This window comes from Ruditapes philippinarum, unplaced genomic scaffold (assembly GCF_026571515.1).
Source record: "Ruditapes philippinarum isolate M1 unplaced genomic scaffold, ASM2657151v2 ctg147_1_1_1_1, whole genome shotgun sequence".
In the NCBI taxonomy this organism is placed as follows: Eukaryota; Metazoa; Mollusca; class Bivalvia; order Venerida; family Veneridae; genus Ruditapes; species Ruditapes philippinarum.
Window position 1 is genome coordinate 1 of NW_026863615.1, and position 24,373 is coordinate 24,373.

General features: G+C 33.8%; 1 protein-coding gene across 1 annotated transcript; it reads right to left on the bottom strand.

Moving 5' to 3' along the window:
* Positions 1 to 1,208: 1,208 nt before the first annotated feature.
* LOC132722715 (stress-induced-phosphoprotein 1-like) lies at positions 1,209 to 22,873 on the bottom strand. The gene is made up of 14 exons (XM_060707245.1): positions 22,721 to 22,873; positions 15,072 to 15,163; positions 14,482 to 14,550; positions 13,544 to 13,592; positions 12,424 to 12,593; positions 11,814 to 11,897; positions 9,835 to 9,891; positions 8,268 to 8,347; positions 7,772 to 7,802; positions 3,826 to 3,994; positions 3,167 to 3,257; positions 2,277 to 2,327; positions 1,686 to 1,776; positions 1,209 to 1,316 (listed from the first exon to the last, which is right to left on the bottom strand). The coding sequence occupies exons 1-14, from the start codon at positions 22,767 to 22,769 to the stop codon at positions 1,209 to 1,211; spliced, it is 1,191 nt and encodes a 396-aa protein (XP_060563228.1). The 5' UTR covers positions 22,770 to 22,873.
* Between the last annotated feature and the right edge of the window lie 1,500 nt (positions 22,874 to 24,373).

Here is a 24,373-nt window from a genome sequence, read left to right on the forward strand (position 1 = left end):
TTAAAATAAAATCTTTGACAGAAAATTACCTTCTCCTGGACATGTTTGGGAATCATGATTGTAAACAAGTATTTCCAACTTTCAAATTAATATCTCAAACAGTTCAGTCAAAAAGTAGACTGCGTACTAAAAAAACTTAACCCAAGATTCTAAGTCGCGATAAAAGGCCCTTAATTTTTAAAACAAATCCTTGACAGAGTTACCCTTCTCTTGCGTACAGATGGGGGGGTAATGATGTGAAATAGCATAAAAAGTTTCAAAGCAATATCTCAAAGGGTTAAGGCAATAAGTGGATTTTACCCATATTCAATGTATTTTCTAAGTCAAAAAGGGGCATAATTCTGTCAAAAACCTTGACAGAGTTATGTCCTCTTGTCTGTTGATGAAGGTCGTGATGGTTTAAACAAGTATGGTCAGTTTCAAAGGCAATACCTACAATGGTTTTGAAATAAAAGTGAGGTGGTACAAAAAAACTTAACCCCAAGATTCTAAGTCGATAAAAGGCCTTAATTGTTAAAACAAATCCTTGACAGAGTTACCTTCTCTTGCGTACAGATTGGCTGGTAATGATGTGAAATAGCCATTAAAAGTTTCAAAGCCAATATCTCAAAGGGTTAAGGCAATAAGTGGATTTTACCCATATTTCCAATGTATTTTCTAAGTCAAAAAGGGGCATAATTCTGTCAAAAACCTTGAACAGAGTTATGTCCTCTTGTCTGTTGATGAAGGTCGTGATGGTAAACAAGTATGGTCAGTTTTCAAAGCCAATACCTCCAATTGGTTTTGAAATAAAGTGAGGTGGCTTTACAAAAAACTTAACCAAGCTCAATACACTTTCTAAGTCAAAAAAGGGCCATAATTCTGTCAAAAAACCTTTGACAGAGTTATGTACTCTTGTCTGTAGATGGAGGTTATTTTTTTGATGCAAAATATGGTGAACAAAGTATGGTAAGTTTCAAAGCCATACTTGTAATACTTCTTGAAATAAAGTGGGGTTGGTACGAAAAAAACTTAACCAAGGTTGTTGACGCCAACGCTAACGCTAACGCTAACGCCGACGCCGACGCCGACGCCGGGCTTGCGAGTAGGATAGCTCCCCTTTTCATAGAAAAGATCGAGCTAAAAATCTATAATTATCTCATATTTCACAGTGAAAAGTTAAGAATCATAGTCACAATTTTAAAAACAATCTTTTTAATAACTTACCATTATTTGATGAGTTCGCACTCGTAAAAGTTCTCTTGAACAGCATCTTCACAATTTTTATCTAATTTAAGCACACTTGGGTAAAAGCTTGCTCTGCTTCTGGGAAACATCTGAAAAAAATAAACAAACCACCATTAGCAATTTCAAACTATAATTTTTTTTTATTTAAAAGGTGAATGAGGAATGATTGTAAGGCTGAACATTCTTACATATTGTCTGTGTTATATGAAAATGTTACAGGAGAGATAATAATGACTGAAATAGAAAAAATAGTCCATTAGTTCATATAAATATTCCTTCTCTTTTGATTATTTGTTTAGTATTGTACTATTAAAGGAAAGCCAGAAAGATATGTTTTTGTTTGCAACAAACATAATGAATGACTTTGCATTATCACATGTACAGGGCTTTTTCATTAGTAATAAAATTTGTTGGTTTCAAACTTTAAAACATTAAACTTTAAAACATTAAGAACTCACTTTTAATCCAGCCAGAGCTCGGCCTTGTCTAAAATAGCCTTTCGGCCAATCTTTTGCTAATGATATTGCTTTTTCTGCATCTTTTAATGCCCTGAAAAAAGAGTAAACATTTTAAAACCTAACTTCTTTCATTTAAATAGTTTTATAAACATACATGCAGTTATACTGATGAGTTAATACCGATGACTGTGAAATTTCTCATTTTATATAGAAATCCCTTAAACTCACAAAAGAAAGTTTCAACTTAAAAGCTACATAAGAAGCACATAGTACAAATTTAACTTAGCATTTACTATTTAACATAATGTTAAAAGGAATTCAAAACACATCCATAAGACACAGTTGCCCCGTTCATTCTGGTGTTTTTGTTAGTCTACAGACTAACAGCATTACATGACAGACAGACAAGAACAAAGCTATGTCCCCCAGTTCCCAAAGTTGGGGCAATATAAATCATATCCAGTACTATATAGTTTAAATGGTATAACATACTCTCTATTATCTTTCATCAAATGTCAGTACTTAGTACATGTATATCATTTTTCATCAGTATGACCTTGTAATAACATTCAAATACAATATTTTACTTACTTTTCATATTGTTGTATTCTATCATAGCAGTAAGATCTATTACCAAAAAATCTGCAATTCAACATTAAAATGTCATTAAGATTATAGTGATAAAAAAGATATTTTAAATCGGTCACAAGCTAACTGTAAATTAAACATATAACCCCAAATTTTGATTGATTTTCACCAAGTGCAGGATATCATTACATAAATTATCTTATTAACATACTCATACCAATTTTTACCAATCAGTAAAAAAAAAATATTTGTGTTATACAAACAGGGTGTAAAAACATGCCAACTGTTACAGTGACACTATAAGCATGTCAATGAAAAAGCATTTTTTTCTGTGGACAGTTGTTATTTTGGATATGATTCATTGAATATTATATTCGTGTAGCTTCATCACTAAATAAATCATGCTTGCCAGAGGCTCGCATAGTATAATTTCATTCATGTGTTCAATACTTTCAGTATTGAACCTAAACTTACTCAATATAACAAGTCACTTATCCTACATAATATCTAACCACCATAGGTGCAATACCTGTAACTGTCTTATGCTCCAATAACAGAATTATCTATTAACTTCAAGATACCGTTTTCAAGATTGGAGCTTTTGGCCATATTTGATTGCATACATATTTCAAAACTAGTCTTGACTTGACATTGTATCATAGTTCAAGAAATTCTTTAGACACAGAAGCAGTAGAACCGACAAGAAAATACACAATTATCAGGAATTTTTTCAATTGTTCTGAATTACTCTCAGCTCAATAAATAAATTCTTCTTACATTCTTCTTAATAACGACTTTAAATGTGTATTTTTAGACAGTCTTTATTTTAAAGCAATAATTGGGGAAAAAGCTAAGTTTATCAAATACAAGGTTAATACATCTGAATAACCTACCTAAAATCCTTAGGATCTAATTTTATAGCTTCGCTAAACAATTCTATTGCAGCATTATAGTGACCTAAATGAGCCATCTCGTTGCCTTTTACTGAAAAAGTAAAAATGAACATATTTGAAACAATAAATTTAAAATATCTTTTATTTCAATCATTTTTACTTGTGAACATATATGATAATTTAAATATTTAATTACATTTAACTGTAACAGATTAATCAAAGGCCCATTTATCCTAAAATAATGTACTCACTGGCAATATAGCTGCACCTGCTTTTGCTTATTTTGCTTTCAGGCAATTAGTACAGTAAATCAGAAATTTGTATAGAAGGTAAAATACTGAATATGTTTACGTTTTTGCTTCTTTTTTTGACAGATAATTTCCCATTACTTCTAGTAATAAGCATCTAATATACTTCAATTATTGAAATATAACTAAGACATGTCTGCCCCATTTAAAAAAGTAAAATATTTATTCATTGCTGAGGAATAATGTGCCTTTCAAATTCTTACAATCTGATTACAATTGGAATACACCTTTCTATGGTGTACATTCCCTTATGTGCAAAATTCCAATATTTTTTTTCCACAAATACACATTACCTATGCACAGAACATTTACAAAATGGAATATATATCACTGTATACTGAAGAAACTTACTTGCAAGTTGTCTACTACGTAGAGTTTTTGGATCTAATTCTTCGGATTCTTCATCGCTTTTATCTCCCTTTTCTTTCCTCTGCCTTGAAGGTGGAGTTTCCACGGATAATGGAGATTTCTTCTTTTTGTTCACGACTTTGGTGAAAAATGCTGAATTTGGATCGAAGCCCTGAAATAATCACAAGTATGGTAATAAAACATTAACAGTACAACAGTCCTTGAGTCATAACAGCATGATCAACATCATACAACAACATTTCAACTTCATTTTTATCTGAGGAAAAATATGTGCCAACTAAAACAATCAATTTGGGCAAGGGTCAAGGGGGATATTCAGGGTTTCTATTGACGCACATTTCCTGCGTCCTTGACGCAAAAATAGTAACCTAGGACCCTCAATTACTCTAAGTGTGCGTCCATGGGGACGCAAATTAAATTTTCCTCCGTAAATATCATTTGGAAATTCCTTCCGCTTCTTTAAAGGAAATGACGTAATTTGGTAGACGGGTTCTAATATTGAATACAGCAGAGTTATCTTTCTTTCAATTAATTACAGTTTAATACGGAATAAAACGGCGCACACTAGAATTTAGTCGACCTTAAAAAAGCGTCCCAGTCTATGCGTTTTTTGTTATAAAATAAATCGTAAAACATGTCGGCTGCTCCCCCAATTTTAATGAAAAGTGGCTAAGTTAACTTACCCGTGGCTCGTCCAAAACGAGACAACCACGGATATGAAATGCAGCCATTGCGTCTCAACCAAAAAATGTAATCCATTTGCCTCGGAAAATGGATGTTTGAACTTCCAAAATAGATACATTTGTACGTCATCAAGACGTAGAGCTATATGCAGTTAAACAATTGATAAAATTAGTCGGACCAGATGTGAAAGATCTTGACTTTATGCAAGTTGCACAAACATTCAGCCAAATGAAAAAATAAAAAGTAACAATAAATAATAAATGGTTTATATTTTTTATTTTATTTAACAAGGTCAATAAACAAGAGCTGTCGGAAGGACAGCACGCTCGACTATTCTAAGTGCTTGATAGTAAAAGAGCCTTGATAATGTTAAATTTTTTAAGTTCAAAAAAGGGCTAATTTTTTATATAAATTCATGTTATAGGCCTTAGAGAGAGTCTAATTATACAGTATTGGCTTGACTATTCGGAAGGTAATGTCACAAGGGTGTTTTATTGAGTATAATAATACTAATTACCTATAAAATACATAAATTTGACAGACAAGGTACAAAGGCTTGTTATTAAGATGTTTATCAAGTAAATCACTGCTTTATTATTATGAATGCATAAAATTGTCCCAAAAAAGGCACAAACCCTTCAGTAGTTATTGAGATAACAGCTTACAAACAAAACTTTACCATGAATTTCTAAGTTGAAAAAGGGGAGAAAAATCAGCCTATATGAAAGATAGAATTATGGATCTTTGTCAGTGACCTACAATTATGACCCTAAATGCATATGTGAAGTTTTAAATAAATATCTTTAATAGTTATTGGGATATGTAAAACTTGCATGTAAACATTAACCAAGAGACTAAGTAGAAAAGGGGATATGAATCAGCCTTAATGCAAGATAGAGTTATGGAACTTGGTCAGTGACATACAATTATGACCCTCCAATTATGACCCTAAGTGCATGTGTAAAGTTTCAAGTAAATATCTTTGAAGACCTTTAACCTTTAACCAAAATTACTAAGTTTCAAAGGGGCAAATAATTCTGCAAATATTGCAGACAGAGTTATGCAATTTTGCAAACTGATGTACAATATTACTACAACAAGAGCTGTCCGTAAGACAGCGCGCTCGACTTTTTTATTGCTTGCCAATAAAAAAAGTTTTTGCAGTAAAAGGCAATACAAGAATCTCTGTATTTTTAAAGTGAACAATGGCCATGAGCATTAAGATATTTAGTGAAGAATTATTTTACTGAATTGTGTGATACCCTTGAACACTGCAGCAAAGTTTGAAATGTTTAAGTCAAAAGAGGGCTGGTAAGAAAGAAAAAAAAACTGAGTTGAGCCTTAAATAAATTTAATAGTATTAAACCCACTTTGAGAGAATAAGGTATTTTTTACGTCACTCAGAACACCTTGGTAAATGACATAATAACATAATTTTTCAAGAAATCTATGCCAAGGAAGCAGTATATTTTTGTACAATCAGCATAATATATAGATTTGACTTTGTATGTGAAAGTATTATAGTTACCTTATAATACAAGTAATAGATAAATTTTATCAAGCTTTTTTAGATGTTGTCAGTTGGTCACAAGTGGATCTCTTTCACACAGGCTGTGGGTGACTGGTTACTTTTCGTGGGTCCACTATGTAGATAATGCGTTGTAAACTGATATTTGAATTACATGAAGGAAGTTCAATTCATTATTTAATGCCGGGGCGAGTAGGATAGCTCCCCTTTTCATAGAAAAGTCGAGCTAAAAAGTGGACTGGTACTAAAAACTTAACCAAGATTCTAAGTCGATAAAAGGCCTTAATTTTTTTAAAACAAATCCTTGACAGAGTTACCTTCTCTTGCGTACAGATGGGGGTAATGATGTGAAATAGCATTAAAAGTTTCAAAGCAATATCTCAAAGGGTTAAGGCAATAAGTGGATTTTACCCATATTCAATGTATTTTCTAAGTCAAAAAGGGGCATAATTCTGTCAAAAACCTTGACAGAGTTATGTCCTCTTGTCTGTTGATGAAGGTCGTGATGGTAAACAAGTATGGTCAGTTTCAAAGCAATACCTCCAATGGTTTGGAAATAAAGTGAGGTGGTACAAAAAACTTAACCAAGCTCAATACACTTTCTAAGTCAAAAAAGGGCCATAATTCTGTCAAAAACCTTGACAGAGTTATGTACTCTTGTCTGTAGATGGAGGTTATGATGGTGAACAAGTATGGTAAGTTTCAAAGCCATACTTGTAATACTTCTGAAATAAAGTGGGGTGGTACGAAAAACTTAACCAAGGTGTGACGCCAACGCCAACGCCGACGCCGGGGCGAGTAGGATAGCTCCCCTTTTCATAGAAAAGTCGAGCTAAAAAAGTATTTTAAATTTCAATTGAATATCTCAAGCAATAATTGAGATATTTGACTTTACAAAAAAACTTTAACCAAAATTTCTAAGTTAAAAAGGGGCATAATTCTGTCAATATTGTAGGCAGAGTTATCAAACTTGTCAATCTGATGTACCTTGTTACTATAAATAAGTATTGTAAGTTTAAATTGAATATCTCAAGCAATAATTGAGATATTTGACTTTACAAAAAACTTTAACCAAAATTTCTAAGTTAAAAAGGGGCATAATTCTGTCAATATTGTAGGCAGAGTTATCCAACTTGTCAATCTCATGTACCTTGTTACTATAAATAAGTATTGTAAGTTTAAATTGAATATCTCAAGCAATAATTGAGATATTTGACTTTACAAAAAACTTTAACCAAAATTTCTAAGTTAAAAAGGGGCAAAATTCTGTCAATATTGTAGACAGAGTTATCAAACTTGTCAATCTGATGAACCTTGTTACTATAAATAAGTATTGTAAGTTTCAATTGAATATCTCAAGTAATAATTGAGATATTTGACTTTACAAAAAACTTTAACCAACGCAGACGCCGACGCGGACGCTGACGCCGACGCCGGGGCGACTACAATAGCTCTCATATTCTTCGAATAGTCGAGCTAAAAAGCATATGCAGTTGAACAATGTATATAAATGTAAAGAATTAAACCTAGACAATATATATAAGTAATACCTTACTTTAAAGTAATAATGATTAGGACCCTCATATTTTTCTCTGGGACCCTCATATTTTATGAGCACGAGTCCCTGGGACTCTTAAATAAAAATTCCTAGTAGAAACCCTGGATATTTTAATATACAGGCTGAAAATACAACTCAATGTGCTAAAATGTACTTACTGCTTCGTCCGAGGATGTTGATGCATCACCCCTGGAAAATAGATAATAATGATGTTGACATGCAATACAATTTATATATTCAGAATATCAAGTAACAAATAAACAAGAGGAAACAATTACATTAGACTGATGCCTTATTAGTAACTATATCAAGGAACCTAAACTTTATTTCTAAAATAACCCATTGAAATGCAAAAAGCAATGCACAAATAATGTTATTTTTGGTGTATTTTATATGTGAAAAGAAAACATAGTAATATTGAAATGCAAGTCATAATTATCAAACTTGACACAAGGATTTGCCTTGTTATATGTAGTTTTAAGTTAATAGTTTAACTGTTTTCAGAGATATGAAATGTAAATTTTAAGACACCAAAAAGATGGGGACATCATCAAATGATCAAGTACAATTTTGTTAACTGAATTTTTTTTAGTTACTCAACTATTTAAGATTTGAACAAGTATAGTTTTTTCAATATTAAATATAAACACTTACATCATATCTGTTTTTTTATTTTTCTCTGGAATATTTTCAGAAATTTCTTTTACTTTTTGTTTTGATGATTTCTTTTCCTCCTACAATAACATTCAATAATTGATTAGTTATTTTGTGATGTTTCTCTTGCACTCATCCACAATTGAATTAATATTTTAAGGTAGCACTCAATTCTTACAATTATAAACTCTTCAACAGTAAGAACAAGAGCTGTCCGTAAGACAGCGCGCTCGACTTTTTTATTGCTTGCCAATAAAAAAAGTTTTTGCAGTAAAAGGCAATACAAGAATCTCTGTATTTTTAAAGTGAACAATGGCCATGAGCATTAAGATATTTAGTGAAGAATTATTTTATTATGACATAATTTATGGTAAAGTGAACAAGTGGATAGGAATGAATTTTTTTAGATTTTTTAAGTTTTTTAGTGCTTGCCTATAATACAAAACATTGACAGTTAAGGGCCATAATTCAAATAAAATCTTTGACAGAATTACCTTCTCCTGGACATGTTTGGGAATCATGATTGTAAACAAGTATTCCAACTTTCAAATTAATATCTCAAACAGTTCAGTCAAAAAGTGGACTGGTACTAAAAACTTAACCAAGATTCTAAGTCGATAAAAGGCCTTAATTTTTAAAACAAATCCTTGACAGAGTTACCTTCTCTTGCGTACAGATGGGGGTAATGATGTGAAATAGCATTAAAAGTTTCAAAGCAATATCTCAAAGGGTTAAGGCAATAAGTGGATTTTACCCATATTCAATGTATTTTCTAAGTCAAAAAGGGGCATAATTCTGTCAAAAACCTTGACAGAGTTATGTCCTCTTGTCTGTTGATGAAGGTCGTGATGGTAAACAAGTATGGTCAGTTTCAAAGCAATACCTCCAATGGTTTGGAAATAAAGTGAGGTGGTACAAAAAACTTAACCAAGCTCAATACACTTTCTAAGTCAAAAAAGGGCCATAATTCTGTCAAAAACCTTGACAGAGTTATGTACTCTTGTCTGTAGATGGAGGTTATGATGGTGAACAAGTATGGTAAGTTTCAAAGCCATACTTGTAATACTTCTGAAATAAAGTGGGGTGGTACGAAAAACTTAACCAAGGTGTGACGCCAACGCCGACGCCGGGGCGAGTAGGATAGCTCCCCTTTTCATAGAAAAGTCGAGCTAAAAATGTATATAATTTTATAAAATATTGAATATTCACTATAAGAAGTATTCACACTAGACATATTTTAGAAAACAGTTCTGATTTGTTCATAAAAAACAAATACATTAAGGAGCCTGTAAGTCATTCAGTATAAAACAATACATGTGTCCATGCTGCCCCCAACATTTCCACTGTTTTATCAGTCTATGAACAGCATGACAGTAAGATGAAAAGTATGGACAAGGGAGATATAATACTGCCATGAGAGGAAATGTAAATACAGATATATAGTTTAGACAATAACCACTAAATGATACTTCAACTTATATTATAATGGTTAATAACAACTAGGACCAACACTTAAGAGAATGTCATTTTTTCTACTTTTACTATGATAAAACTGTGAAGGTAATACCTGAGGTTCAAAACTATCGGTGTCTGTTTTTTCTTGTTTCTTCTTTTCTCTTCTTCTCTGAAAAATATACATATATAAACATTACTAGAAATTCTTCTACAAAGAAGACATAGTTTATATATCTATTTTTTTCTCTTATATTCTGAAGTAAGTATAAACTTGTGAATTCTTACATAAAACAAGAGCCGGTTGAATCGGGTGATGCTCCCCGCATAGGTTTTGGACACAGGAAGGTATACCCCTTGTAGTGTCAGAGTTATGTCACAGACAAAGTTCAAAGTGTAAAAACAACCCAAATGTTGTGCACAACACATTGTCTCAATATGGTGTTCATTTCTGTGAAATAGTTTTAAAATCCAACTTCAGATAACAAAGTTATGGGCCGGACACGATTTTGCTCCAAGGTCAAGCTGTGACCTTGACCTTCAAGGTAGTGACCCAAATGTTGCGCGCAACACATCATCTCAATATGGTGATCATTTCTGTGAAATAGTTTTAAAATCCGACTTCAAATAACGAAGTTATGGGCAGGACACAATTTTGCTGCAAGGTCATGCTGTGACCTTGACCTTCCAGGTAGCGACCCAAATGTTGCGCGCAACACGTCGTCTCAATATGGTGATCATTTCTGTGAAATAGTTTTAAAATCTGACTTCCAATAACGAAGTTATGGGCCGGACACGATTTTTGCTGCAAGGTCATGCTGTGACCTTGACCTTCAAGGTAGCGGCCAAATTGTTGCGCATGACACGTCGTCTCAATATGGTGATCATTTCTGTGAAATAGTTTTAAAATCCGACTTCAAATAACAAAGTTATGGGCCGGACACGAATTCGGGACGGATGGACGGACGGACAACCAGACGACTATATGCTCCCCTGAAATTTTTTCGGGGAGCATAACAACCCAATTGTTACTGCCTATGCTGGAATTCACTGTACACTACATATTGACTGTCACTAAATATATTTAAATTAGTAACAAATGATATGATTTAATTTGTTTAAATGTTAAGATATAACCGGATCTAATAGTGTAAATCATATACTCTAATATATATACAGTGAAATAGTTTTAAAATCCAACTTCAGATAACAAAGTTATGGGCCGGACACGATTTTGCTCCAAGGTCAAGCTGTGACCTTGACCTTCAAGGTAGTGACCCAAATGTTGCGCGCAACACATCATCTCAATATGGTGATCATTTCTGTGAAATAGTTTTAAAATCCGACTTCAAATAACGAAGTTATGGGCAGGACACAATTTTGCTGCAAGGTCATGCTGTGACCTTGACCTTCCAGGTAGCGACCCAAATGTTGCGCGCAACACGTCGTCTCAATATGGTGATCATTTCTGTGAAATAGTTTTAAAATCTGACTTCCAATAACGAAGTTATGGGCCGGACACGATTTTTGCTGCAAGGTCATGCTGTGACCTTGACCTTCAAGGTAGCGGCCAAATTGTTGCGCATGACACGTCGTCTCAATATGGTGATCATTTCTGTGAAATAGTTTTAAAATCCGACTTCAAATAACAAAGTTATGGGCCGGACACGAATTCGGGACGGATGGACGGACGGACAACCAGACGACTATATGCTCCCCTGAAATTTTTTCGGGGAGCATAACAACCCAATTGTTACTGCCTATGCTGGAATTCACTGTACACTACATATTGACTGTCACTAAATATATTTAAATTAGTAACAAATGATATGATTTAATTTGTTTAAATGTTAAGATATAACCGGATCTAATAGTGTAAATCATATACTCTAATATATATACAGTAAGAAATCATTTTTATTGTCAACTTTAACAGGTAATTATATACATTTTTCTGGGATTCTATGAATATGAAGGACATAACAGGTACAGACAGGATTATTGTTTTTACGTAGGTCATAGAATGTCTCTCAGGTGTTCATTTGATGTAATTAAGCAACAGCAAGACAACCATGTAATAATTATATAATAAACCTTTTTCTTTGCTCTTCTTTTTTCTGCTCTTCTCTTTTCCTTCTCTTCTTCTGTAATCAATTCTTCAGCATTACGACTGATTTCCTAAATATGATATAAAAATTTTATGTTATGTTTAAGATTAAGCTGTAAAATATTATTTAACAAGTTACAACCAATGTCTTCAAATTATATAAGATGTGAAGTAGATAAGGTAAGGATGTACATAACCATACAGTCTTAACTACATGTACTATTTAAAAGCAATATCATTTTTTCTTTATAACAAACTTCTTTTGTTTTTATTCTGCAAGTACAGGCTAACATCTAACATCAAAATTTAAATCAAATTATTAACTTGTCTAGCAAACCACAACAGAAGAGTCAAAATAACTTAGTAGTGAGTAGGGTATATAGGCATGATTGTGTACCAGGTTGATGGTTATAAAATAATGTTTCTGCTGCTCTTCCAGTTTTTTCAAATCAGTTATGAGAAAGAAAAAAAACAGTGATTTGTACAAACAAATACATAATCCAGAAACACTAGACAGGTCAGGACTGAAATGTCTTTAACTTGGTAAACCTAACATAACTAATCATCTCAACATAATTTATGACAAGGTTATAGTACCTCAGCTGATAATTTTTTGCCCATGATATCTCCCTCTTCCCGAGCTTTTTTCCAATCTTGCTTAAGTTTTATTTTGTCAGGAAATAGGTTAGAGTACTTCACTTCTTCTTCAATATCCTCATCATCGTCATCATCATCCGAGGAGTCATACCCCGAACCATTATAGGAATCTGTCAAACATATACATCATATCTTATAAAACATATCTTTTCAAGTCATGAAAAGTAGTTAAGTACTGGGGGGGGGGGGGGGGGGGGGGGGGGGGGGGGTAAGGGGGTAAACAACAGTGTTTAGCATGTATTTGATAGTCTTCAAACATTTAGTGCACAAAATTATGAAATACTTGGAGGACATATTACAAGCTTTAGAGAAAAAATTGGATGACACTTCACTTAATATTTGTAATTATGAAATATACTTAACCAAATGTAAAGAAAGCATCGTCTTGTTAGTAAAATATTTTCACTTTATATAAATCTACAAAATACTTCAAGGACTGGTCATTATGGTTAAACTTTTTACTTAGAACATAATCATTAATTGTATAATCATTAATTGTATAATAAATAGAGGATATTCAAATTTCCTTATAATTTATAAATACAGTATTTTCATTAAGTGGTATGAAAATAAATCTTTATTGACTAGCAGTAGCCACAAGTGGAACATGGTCATTTTCATATGCTTACTACAAGATGAAAATACATCCTGTAGTCATAGAAAGCACTTGAATTTTTGTTTGTTATATACTTTTTCTCACTCTTGTGCTTACAATTCAAAAGACTTTCCCTTTGTGTGTATTGGCGGAATTTAGAAGAAAGTGGTTCAGCAAGGCACCAGTGAAAATATAGAAAATATGCATTTTATTTCATTTAAATATTTCTCAATATTCCATAAATGCTACTATCCTACACATTGTAATTAAATTTGGGCGTTTTTGAAAAAAAATGTCATTAAAAGAAAAACATGTAAGTACAGTTTTTGCAAGTTCCATGCATATTTAATAACGGTTAACAAATATGTTGATGTTCTTAGGTCCGTTTTGTGTGGGAGAGTAGCTTTAATAAGTATATAATAAAAGATTTGTTAACATAGAATATCACTTTTTTCTATTACTTACTGATTGGTCTGGTAAAGAAAACTTCTTTGAAAAGTGAAAGCATCTGGTCCTGAAACATATATTACATTTATTTTTAATAATAATTTTAGTATTACTTTAAATTCACAGCTTCTTACTTTAATATGTCGGACAAAATACCTTTTCTAGGCCACTTTAAGTACAATTATCAATTAATTCATCAAATGCAAACATCAGTTACTAGCTATCACCAGAAACTAGCACAAAACTATCAATATTTTTAAAAGTGAAATATTTCATCTCAGAAATTGTAAACTTTATTACTAATCTTCTTTATAAAAAGATGGGTTTACTATACATGCTATATTAACATGTTCCAAAATGCTAAATATATTTATTTCTCAAAGTATTTGACAACTAATTATTTTCCCACATTTACTTAATATATGACAATTCAAAAATGCACAAATTAGATAGACACAGATCAGTTCAGAAAAAGGAAGAAAAACCTCTCATGTAGGACAAGTTCATTTATAAGCAGGGTTAAGTTCAACAAAAGCAACTGCATATTGGGGTCATGCTGAGTTTTTTTCCCCCTTTTTCTAAAGACAAATTCATGGAATGAAGCATATTTCAGTGGAGAATATCATTTACTCAAAGAAATTTCAGACTGATCTTGACCATGGCTCAAGTATTACTCATACATATAAGTGGGTTTGTCTATCAAATAACATTTATTGAAAATTCAACAATATGACCTTGATAGTCGAGATCATTTAAAGGTCAAATTCAATAAATTACCCAGATTGTCAAGGTAACATCAAGTTCAAGGTCATACATCAGTTATCAAGGTATCAGTTCTGTTATAAGATTTGATTTGTCAACATATGAATCATCTTCATTGACAAATAAAACAACATTAATAACTATAACTGAACCATTATATACTTTAGGATAATTGTAAAATGATAAAGTCTTACTAGTGTCATGTCATCTGTACTTTCTCCTGTAGTCAATCTTTTGTAACTCTTACTGACAAGCTTAAATTTCTGTAAAATATTCAAACATACATGTTTCATTAATAACTATGTATGGAACCACAATAACTTAACCTATTAAAACTTCTGCCTTTATCTTATCCCTTGTGCTCTAACAAGAAATATACAATATATATGACAAACTTGTAATGATAATGTATTAACATTAAATTAACACTAGAAATAGCTTGTAAAACAATTCTTTGAATTCAGTTTAAGATATCTTCAGTCAGTTTAATCTTACAAATGTATAAAGACTAAGTTATTCTAAATATTAATGAATTGTGTTAACAGATCAACATCCAAGGTGAATATCGTCTGGGAAATTATCCTTCATTTTTTAAATTTTTTCCTCAAAAAAAAGAATAATTACTTCTGAATCATGATAATCATTAGTGTGTGACTTGTACTCACAAGAAGATTAACAACACATCTTTAAATGGTCCTGTTTTGTTTTGCTAAAAAAAACTACACTTTATCTTGTTTGTAAAGTTTTAAACAGAACATTGCAAGCTTTAAGATAAACAACTTACTGTAAGAGCATCTTGTGAACCACTGTGTTTATCTGGGTGCCATTTTAATGCCAGTCGTTTGTAACTTGTTCTGATAGAATCCTGATCCACTCCTGAATTACAAAAACAATACTAAATATAATACAGTACAACACTTGCCTACCTGAGTAGTTTCAGCAAAAACAATCTTGTCAAGTAAAGAACATAATTATCACTGCATCATAATGATTAAAGAATGATTAAATATTGAATTAAAGCAACCAATGTCTATATAAGTAAATTACCAAGCATATTCATATGAACTGAATTCAAAACATTGTAAGATAAGATCTCAAACCATCTAGTTAGAAGTAGGTTATCTCTTTCATGTTCAAAACATTGCAAAAAATGATGAAAAGTCTGTGACAAACACGAGTTTCATTCTACTTTTGTTGTACTTTAGTCACAATCTAAAACAATTTAGGTCACATTGACATCATGATACTAAATTGAGACCCCTTCGGCTGGATTTCAGGACCAATTGACACCTTGGTTTAACCACAAAAATTCCTCACTTAAAGAATTTGATGTATCAAACATTAAGCAGTAAGGAAGAAACATGGATGTAAACCAGTTTAATTATATCAAATTGGAGGTATGCTTAAAATCTCTCAATAAAGTTTTAAGTTATTAAAATTGATGAAATTTCAGAATATGTCTATGCCTTTTCTTCCCCTTTAGAAATAGTTACTGTTTTCTCCTGAAAATAATTTTAAAAATCCTGTATTAGTGACCAGTTTAATCCTAGTGTGCCTTATTACAAAATTTAATGATTTCCTAATTTGAATTACCTTTACCAATGCTAAAAGCACAAGAAAGTCACCCAATGACTGCCAACATTTTTTAAAATAAGTCAATCATGTATTCTGTTAAAAATAGTATCATTTATCATGCAACTTCTATGGCAAATGCTTGATAACACTTGTCTGATAATTATTTGTTATTAAGTTATTACAAAAACAAGACCCATCAATTATAAGACTTAACACAAAGGTTCCCATTTTACTTTTATCAGGTAAGTATTTCTTATAGTATATCACTGACTCTCATCTAGTCATTATCTAGATTTTAAATCAAAATGAAACTCATGTTTCAATTTAATTGTGAATACATTAGATAGTGAACAAGCACCAACACAGCAAATATACGGAAATTTTCCAGCTTAACCCATTACTTCATGAGCATTTTGTGAAAAATGGCTGTTTTCATCGAAAAGTCTCCTGTTACAAGTTCAAATTGCTATAAAGCTATAAAAACTGCTTCACTACTAATCAAACTTGGCACAAATGTTGACTGGACCATTGCCTTCGCAACATGCTCAGGCTTAAATTTCCTGTTACCATGGCAACGAGAGGACATCTCAAAATTGCCAAAGATCACTATTTTGCTTTGATTTTTCCCATCAAAATTGATTTCAAAGTGCTGCAACTTCTCAAGGGATTGAGATAGAGTCAAATGCTTTTCAGCGTTGGTTACACGTTACCTTACCTTATGATCGATCTGGGGTCATTTTTAGCCTCTCACAAGTCCAAAATTTTCTTGGCGATGAGGGGGACTTCAAACCCCCCAAACAGAAGGGGGCACATCCCCCTTCTGGCAACCCCCTGATGCAGTGTTCGAAATTAGCAGTAGTCCTATAGCCCCTGACTACTAAATTTCTCCTCGGGCTACCAAAGTTTCAAAGTAACAAGCCCGACCAGGCTACTGTATTTTCAGAGGCAATATAAACAACTGTTTTGAACAAATGAATCGTGCTAGTGAAATGTCTTTTGGGCTAGAGAATTTTCCCATCTGATAGTCAGACCAGCCTAGTGGTTTCAAATCAGAGTTTCTTACACTGACTGATGTATGTTTTTGTTGGGGGGCCGCGCCGAAAAAGTGGTCACTTTTTTAACAACATTTCTCAAACAGAAACAAGTGTTGGGGGCCTAAATAAGGCATTTTTTCACCATTTGAGACAACAAAAGGGGGGGGGGAGGCTTTAAAAGTCGTGTATATCGCGTAATGGGTTAACTTATGCAGAAAGACCTCTGGTGTCTCTCCATGCATGATTTCAGGCATGAAGGGGCACATAAGTAGAACCACTAACTTTCCCTAAGCAGTGTCTGTGAGCAGGTGTTAAATTTAGATGTGTCTACTGTCAATGCAATACTGCGCCTTTGGCTTTATAAAATACAAACTGGTGAAATTTATATACAATATTATAGGGCCCAGTATTTAGTCCAGTTTTCGCTTATAACATGTTTTTTTCTTCCAGTTATGAAAAATAATCGGTATATTTATAATGTAAGAAGGGAAGAGGGCAGCAACTATGGGTGAGTACATGTAGCATTGCACAAGTACAGTAGAACTTCGGTAAGTCGAAGTTGAAGGGACTTGCGTAAAAACTTCGACACATCGGGACTTCGACTCATGAATCGCTCTCAATTTCATGACAAAATTTCGACCCGTGACTAGTCCTAATTATAAGCTCTATAACGAAACATATTTCATGTTTTTCCATCATTAATCTTATCTTTAAATTTTACAATGATAAATATAGCATGTCAAATTACGTTTTTCACGACTACCCAAAGAGTTACAAAAGGCGTATGATTACGAAAGGGCGATAACTAAACCAGCTTATAGTAAATATTTCGTGTGTTATTTTCACGCGACACCGGGTCAAGGATGTTTTCAAATGAAAGTAGTGAAGTAGTGCTTACTGTTTACTTTCAAATACCACTACGGCAATTAAAAAAGTTACGATTAACGCATTTTATCACACATTTTATCGCAAACAAAGGCTGTTTGAACACACGGCTGTGTTATTAACACCTATCACACAAGTTGATTGGAAATCGTCTTCGCAGCCAGATAAGGTGTGAAAAATGTCTCGAGGTCAAAGGTGTCAAAACAATCCAACGACTTCGACTTATTTGTGGTAAATTGCACTAGATTTACTTTATACGGACCACGAAAAAACCTCGACACATCGAAAAATTCGACACATAAAATTTCGACTCAAAAATAGGTTTTTATAAGGAATATATAGGGGGGAAAGTCGGGACTTTCATTTTTATTCGACACATCGAGAAAATCGACTAATCGAAGTTCGACTCATAGAAGTTCTACTGTATTACATATTCCAGGACTAGTATATATCAGAGGTTAAGGGCAGCCACGGCTTGTTATAGTTTATGATAGTCAAGCTTGACATAGATGTCATGTACACCTGTACCTGCAAGCAAAAAAAGGCCTACATAAGGAACTATTGAATTCTGATGACTTCATCAGTCCAAGGCATGCATAATTTGTTTGACAATTTATTGATTTTAACTGCGTTTCTGATGCATTTATGCAATGTGTTTGTCCAGTATTTTTTTTCAATTTTTAAAACAACCTGTGGCTTTCTGAAGGGGAAAATATTGCATGAAAAATGCAGAAATGGAACAACTCTGATTAACTAAACACCTGCTATTTTTCCTAAATGATGTAAACAATGTACATAGATGTTGGTGTTTAACCACAGGCACGAGTATCATACCTGGGAAGAAAAAATATGACCAGATTGATAAAAAAACAGTGATTTTGACCCGTACTCAGCTGACATACATGTATTAGTCTATGTTTATGTACCGAATTGTTGTGCAGCAATTCTGTCTACCAAGGATTTTTAGCACGATTTCGCTCGTTTCCTGATAGATATTTCATGAACGGGAAGGGCTAGAGACTTGGGGTCGGTCTCATTTTGAAGCTTAATACAAACGTGAAATAGTGATAAGTTTTTTTAATTGTCTGGCCAATTGTTTTCACAACGGCCCGGGAAATGAATCCCTTGCTCGTAGGCTCGAATCTGGAGTTTCCGGCCTTCTCTTAACTTATAGTATATTTTTAAAGGGGGTCATTATTTACATTTTTTTGGGGTTTTTTTGGACACTTTTAAGATGACCACAGGTTTTTTTTTATCAATCTGGTCATATTTTTTCTTCCCAGGTCCGATACTCGTGTCTGTGTGTTTAACAAGAATAAATACGATCTGCTGCGCCATTTTACTTTCATTTTGGATATAGGAAAAAAGGTATGTTATAGTTTCATATGATGCTTCGATTGAGCAATTATTACAAATAATAATTTAATTTTATCATATTTAAATACGCCATACAAAGAAATGTTCATTCACTGTGAATTTAGTGTTTTACAGTGCAATCAGATCTCTTCCTAGTTTCATTTGTTGACAGTTTGGGCTTGAATATATCTTGCTACATATAATCAGTGAAGGTGCCAGTGTTGTTTTCTTAAAGAGTATTTATTTATCTAAGATTTGACACTAGTAGTATTGTTAAGATCGGTGAAAAAATTATGAATATATGCGCTGATAATTGAGATGCTAGTGATATTTCTATGCAAAATGAAAGTAGAGTAAAATACCTTTATAATTTTTTTAGTCATAAAAAAAAACTTTTCATAAAATTTATTTTTGTCAATACTTATTAAAAAATAATGAAAATAAATAAAAACATTATCTTGAATAAAAATATTGAAATAATGTCAACAAATAGTACACGACTCTATTCTAATAGGTTCCCGCGAATAATGTCATACGAGGTCTCGCGTGACACCTAAATTGTCATGGCCGACTGTAGTCGGCGTAATTGATGTTGAATTCTGCTTAAGCCAGAGCTAGGGGGCATGGACGGTAGTTTGCACTTGACAGTACCTTCCATGAACAGGCTCAATCAAACCGAGCCTGCAATATTTTCAATTTTGTTGTGTTGGGCTTTCTTTAGGGATTCTTCTTTCTCTCTATTTAATCGTCACATCAGCGTTGTTTGTGCCATGTGGAGGCCGTAAAAAGTCGACCCGTACATTCAATCAGGGATGTTATATTTCCGATCCTTAAAGATCGTTCAGCACTACATAATTGTTGTGCTTGTGGCATTTCAGTTCTTTCTATTCGGCATCTTTCTTGTTGGGTGGTTCCAGTATTCCTCACTTGAATACTGTTGAATCACCCTTAGGGTATGTAGCCTGCTTTTTAAATTTGTCTTTTGATGTCATATCTGTGATATGCAGGCCTCATAACCTCAGATCCCCTTTCAAAATTCCATTTTATTTAGTTCCGCCCATTGTTTTCTCGTTTAGGGCACATGCATTTTCTTACTTGGGGACCATATGCCGCTTTTCATGGAATGGCACTAACGTGTCACATTGAAGGTTCAATGATAACCGCCATATGAACACATCTGCGGATGTTTCAAAATTCTAAATTTTACCAGTTCATGTTAAATTCTGCTTGAGCCGGTGCTAGGGGGCATGGACGGTAGTTTGCACTTGACAATTCCATCCATGAACAGGCTCTTCTTCTTCTTCTTCTTCCAGTATAAGAGCCGGGATCCAAACGGAACGTAATGAGGCTCTGCGAAAACTATGTACATGGTGAGATGGAACACTCTTCCGCTCAGCGATAAAAGTTGTAAAAACTGATAAAAACTTTATTTACAGAGACGTTGTGAAGTGAATTTAGACGGAGGCCGGCAGGCGCGTGCGGAAAGCATCCAATGTTTCCTCGGCGGTGACTGTTGATGCCAGGCCATTCCAATCAACAATTGTCCTGGGGAAGAAGGTATTTGTATACATCCTGCCAGTGGTGCGTTCTTGGTAGAAACGTATACGTGTTCTACTGTCACTGGTGTTCTTCTTGGATTGGTTACTCAGTGGTAGGTACTTGTCCTTGGGGATGTCTACTAGGTCATGTTGAATGCGGTAGAGCATGCCTAACCTTGCTTCCTTCCTTCTCTGTTGGAGGGTATTCCAATCCAGGCTCCTCAGCATTTCTGTCATACATCCGGGTGTTCTGGATTTATAGTCATTTTTGACAAACCTGGCTGCCCTTTTCTGGATCTGCTCAAGTGAATCTATGTGTGTCTGAAGATGAGGATCCCAGACTGTTGCTGCATATTCAAGACCTGGGCGTACAAAAGTGCAGTAACTTGCTGCTTTCAGTTGTGGTGTACAATCCTTCAAGTTTCTCCTCACAAATCCCAGTGTTCTGTTTCCTTTGGCAGCTACATTCTGTATGTGCTTGTCCCATGAGAGGTTGTTGGAGACAGTTACACCAAGGTATTTGCTGTGGTCCACTGATTGCAGGACTTGGCCATGAAGTATATACTGGTGTTGGTGATCTATCTTTCTGTTTGATGATATGTGTAATACATAGCACTTGGAAGCATTGAAGCGCATAAGCCAGGTTCGTTCCCATTGTTCCAAAGCTTCAAGATCCTGTTGCAGCCTTGTCTTGTCATTTGTACTCTTGATGACTCTGAACATGAGGCTGTCGTCCGCAAAGAGTCGGATGTCTCAATCAAACCGAGCCTGCAACATTTTCAATTTTGCCGTGTTGGGCTTTCTTTAGGGATTCTTATTTCTCTCTATTTTACAGTTAAATAGGCAATTTTAATGACAGTATTATTATTTTGATAATTTAATCGGTATAGAACAATGTTAAAATAATTGTTTTATCGTAAAATGCACAAGAATTGATTGGGTCAAGTGTATTTGCAAGTGAAAATAAGGTTAAATCAACTTATGTTATTCTGGTTAGGTTTCGTAACGGGTCTAATCCAAAACTTTAATGCCGCATCAGATGAAAAACAAAAATATTAAAAAGCCGCTTATAAAGTTTTGGAAGCTAGAACTATGTGCAGTTCTAAATATGTTGCAATCATATTCACGAATTCGAAAACCTAGCTAAACGCCGTTTTCCGGTACTTTCTGTACATAGCTCTGGGGAATTCACCTAATGGAGTGTAATAGCGAACTCGTTGTTTTCGGCCTTTTTTAAAATTAAATTGAAATAAAACAGTTATTTCTTTGTAAGAAAATAATTAAATATCATTGTATGAATAATTCCATACAAAAAATAAAGGAAATACACAAGTTTATGCAGAAAATAACTTTATTTATTATGGAAGATTCCACTACGTCTGTTTGAATTTTATTGATTTTCATTATATATAATTTATTTTTTTGAATACTTTGCAATAGATATGAAAGAAATATTGACAATTTTCAAAAACATCAATTTTTTTAACCTTAAACGGTTAAATAATGATAGAAAAATAGAAATATCACGTAACTGTGTTATGTACTTCATTGGGTGTAATTCCCCAGAGCTAAAACGGTAACGTACCGGAAAACGGTGTTTAGCTAGGTTTTCGAAAAGGTCAATTGTGTAGTATTAGTAAGTATAGTGTGCAGCTTGCCTATGGGTTTAATTACTATGGTTTTAATAGTTGAAAGATATCATTTCTGTCAAAAAGCTCAGTTTAATGCTTTGCAATATTCACACTGAAAATAAATATATTTTTAACACATGACCTACAAACAGCACAAGCTAGAATCGTAACTTTGCATAAAATGATTAATAAATCAGCACAAATGCAAGTGCCACCAAATGCCATCACTTTACAAACATAGGCAGACTCATCAGGTATGTGTTCCAAATGTAAGAGACAAGTTTGAATCATTAATCCAAGTTTCTACAAACCACAAATATGTTTCAATACGTTAACTTTTCGGAATCTGAAAATCCATTTTCGGTTAGATGTTTTTTAGCTTTCCTACAAATTTAACTTAAGTATTTTACTAACCGACTGGTAACTCTAATATTTCGTAAGACTCTTCTCGAGTTAAACCCATGTTGTTTTGCAAAGTTAGGCCAGAAATGAATAAAATCAGCAAATTTTGAATTTTTTGTGATGACTGTCGTCCATGTTAAATCTCCTTGCATGTGCGATATTCACGTGACCTTAAACGAGAACCTACGAGAAGCCACGACATAAACACAACTTGACAGTTGGCGGGAAAAGTTACGCATTTTTTAAACCGAAAACACAAAACGATTTTCTCCATATAGAGTAGATCCGGCAATTATCGGACACCTCCGGACGAAGCGGGCTATAATTGAGTTGATAGTAATCTCCTCTTTGTTCCGTTTCACCCGGTACATAAACCGTGCTTGCAGAAAGCATTCTACCGCTTCTTATCTACATATCTCGATGTTATGCGTATAGTAATAGGGTTAAAGTGTTCTGAATTAAAAACGTCTTGAATCGGACAGAAGAGCTTTGTATCGGACACTGAAGGCGGGGATCATCGGTCATACAATTTCTGTTCGGGGATTATCGGACAGGGTTAAGTTTTTTAAAATAATTAAGGTTTCAGACAAAAAAATAAATAAAAAATACACAATTTGCTCCAAGTCCATGACAGGATGTGTTATATCCAACTTAAATTTACTTTATACTCAATTTACACTGTTCTGTCGGACTCCTTTCCAACCTGTGTGTTTTGAATTTTGTTTTAAGTTTTGACACCTGTCACATCAAAGGCACTCACCGCATGCAGTGCTCATGCAGTTCAGAACACTGATTGACTCAAAGAACTGTCAGATGAAATATACGTCACTTTGGTACATGTTTCACCTAAGGAGTTTTTTTAAGTTGATGTCGGTAAATTATGCGTGGCCTAGATTGACCTCAGAGAACTTTAAACAGTTATACCCCGGTCACATATTCACGGAATACGCCCACGGAAGAGCCACGGATTAATTCCGGCATCGTCCGTAGCTACCCGTACTGGTCAGTAGCTCTCCGTATTGTAACCGTAATCAATCGTATTAGTCCTTGTATATCCGTAGCGATCCTTGACAATTTTTGAACATGCACAAAAATTTGCTACGGAAAAATCAACCGTAGCGTATCCCTACTAGTCCGTATTAATCCGTACTGATACGTACTGGTCCGTACGAAAACCGTACTAGTCCGTACTGATTCGTAGTCCACCAACTTGTCAAGGATTTCCACGGTTTTGTACGGAGAACTACGTATTTGTACGGTTACCCTACGTATAAGCTACGTTTTTAATACGGATTATTACGGCATTGTCACGGAAAGCCACGATCGTAATACGTTGTACTACGGAGAGGCAAGGATTAGCACGGTCTTATACGGTTTATTGCGTTGCAACACGAAACGGTACGGAATAGTACGGTCCACCACTGTTTAGTACGGATGAATTAAGTATCATGTACTTTTTCAAGGGTATAAATACTACTTTCTTGTTAAAAACAGACATATTTGCGGAAACATTTAATAAATGATAATTGCCATTTACTGGCTGCAACTTTATACTGAAATGGCTCAGAATGCAGAGGCAGTGTTCGAGCTGCTTGATGACATACATAGAAGTAAATTTATATTAATATCGTACTACAATTCATAAGTAATGGAATAACATTTAAT

Bases quoted from the DNA above. Each gene is read 5' to 3' on its own strand.
- LOC132722715 (XM_060707245.1), bottom strand. From the start codon at position 22,769: ATGGGTTTAACTCGAGAAGAGTCTTACGAAATATTAGAGTTACCAGTC. The intron at 12,594-13,543 runs GTAAGTAATAGA...TATGTTTGACAG, and splicing joins TTTCTTTACCAGACCAATCA to ATTCCTATAATGGTTCGGGG. The intron at 8,348-9,834 runs GTATTACCTTCA...ATGTTATTGTAG, and splicing joins CCGATAGTTTTGAACCTCAG to GAGGAAAAGAAATCATCAAA.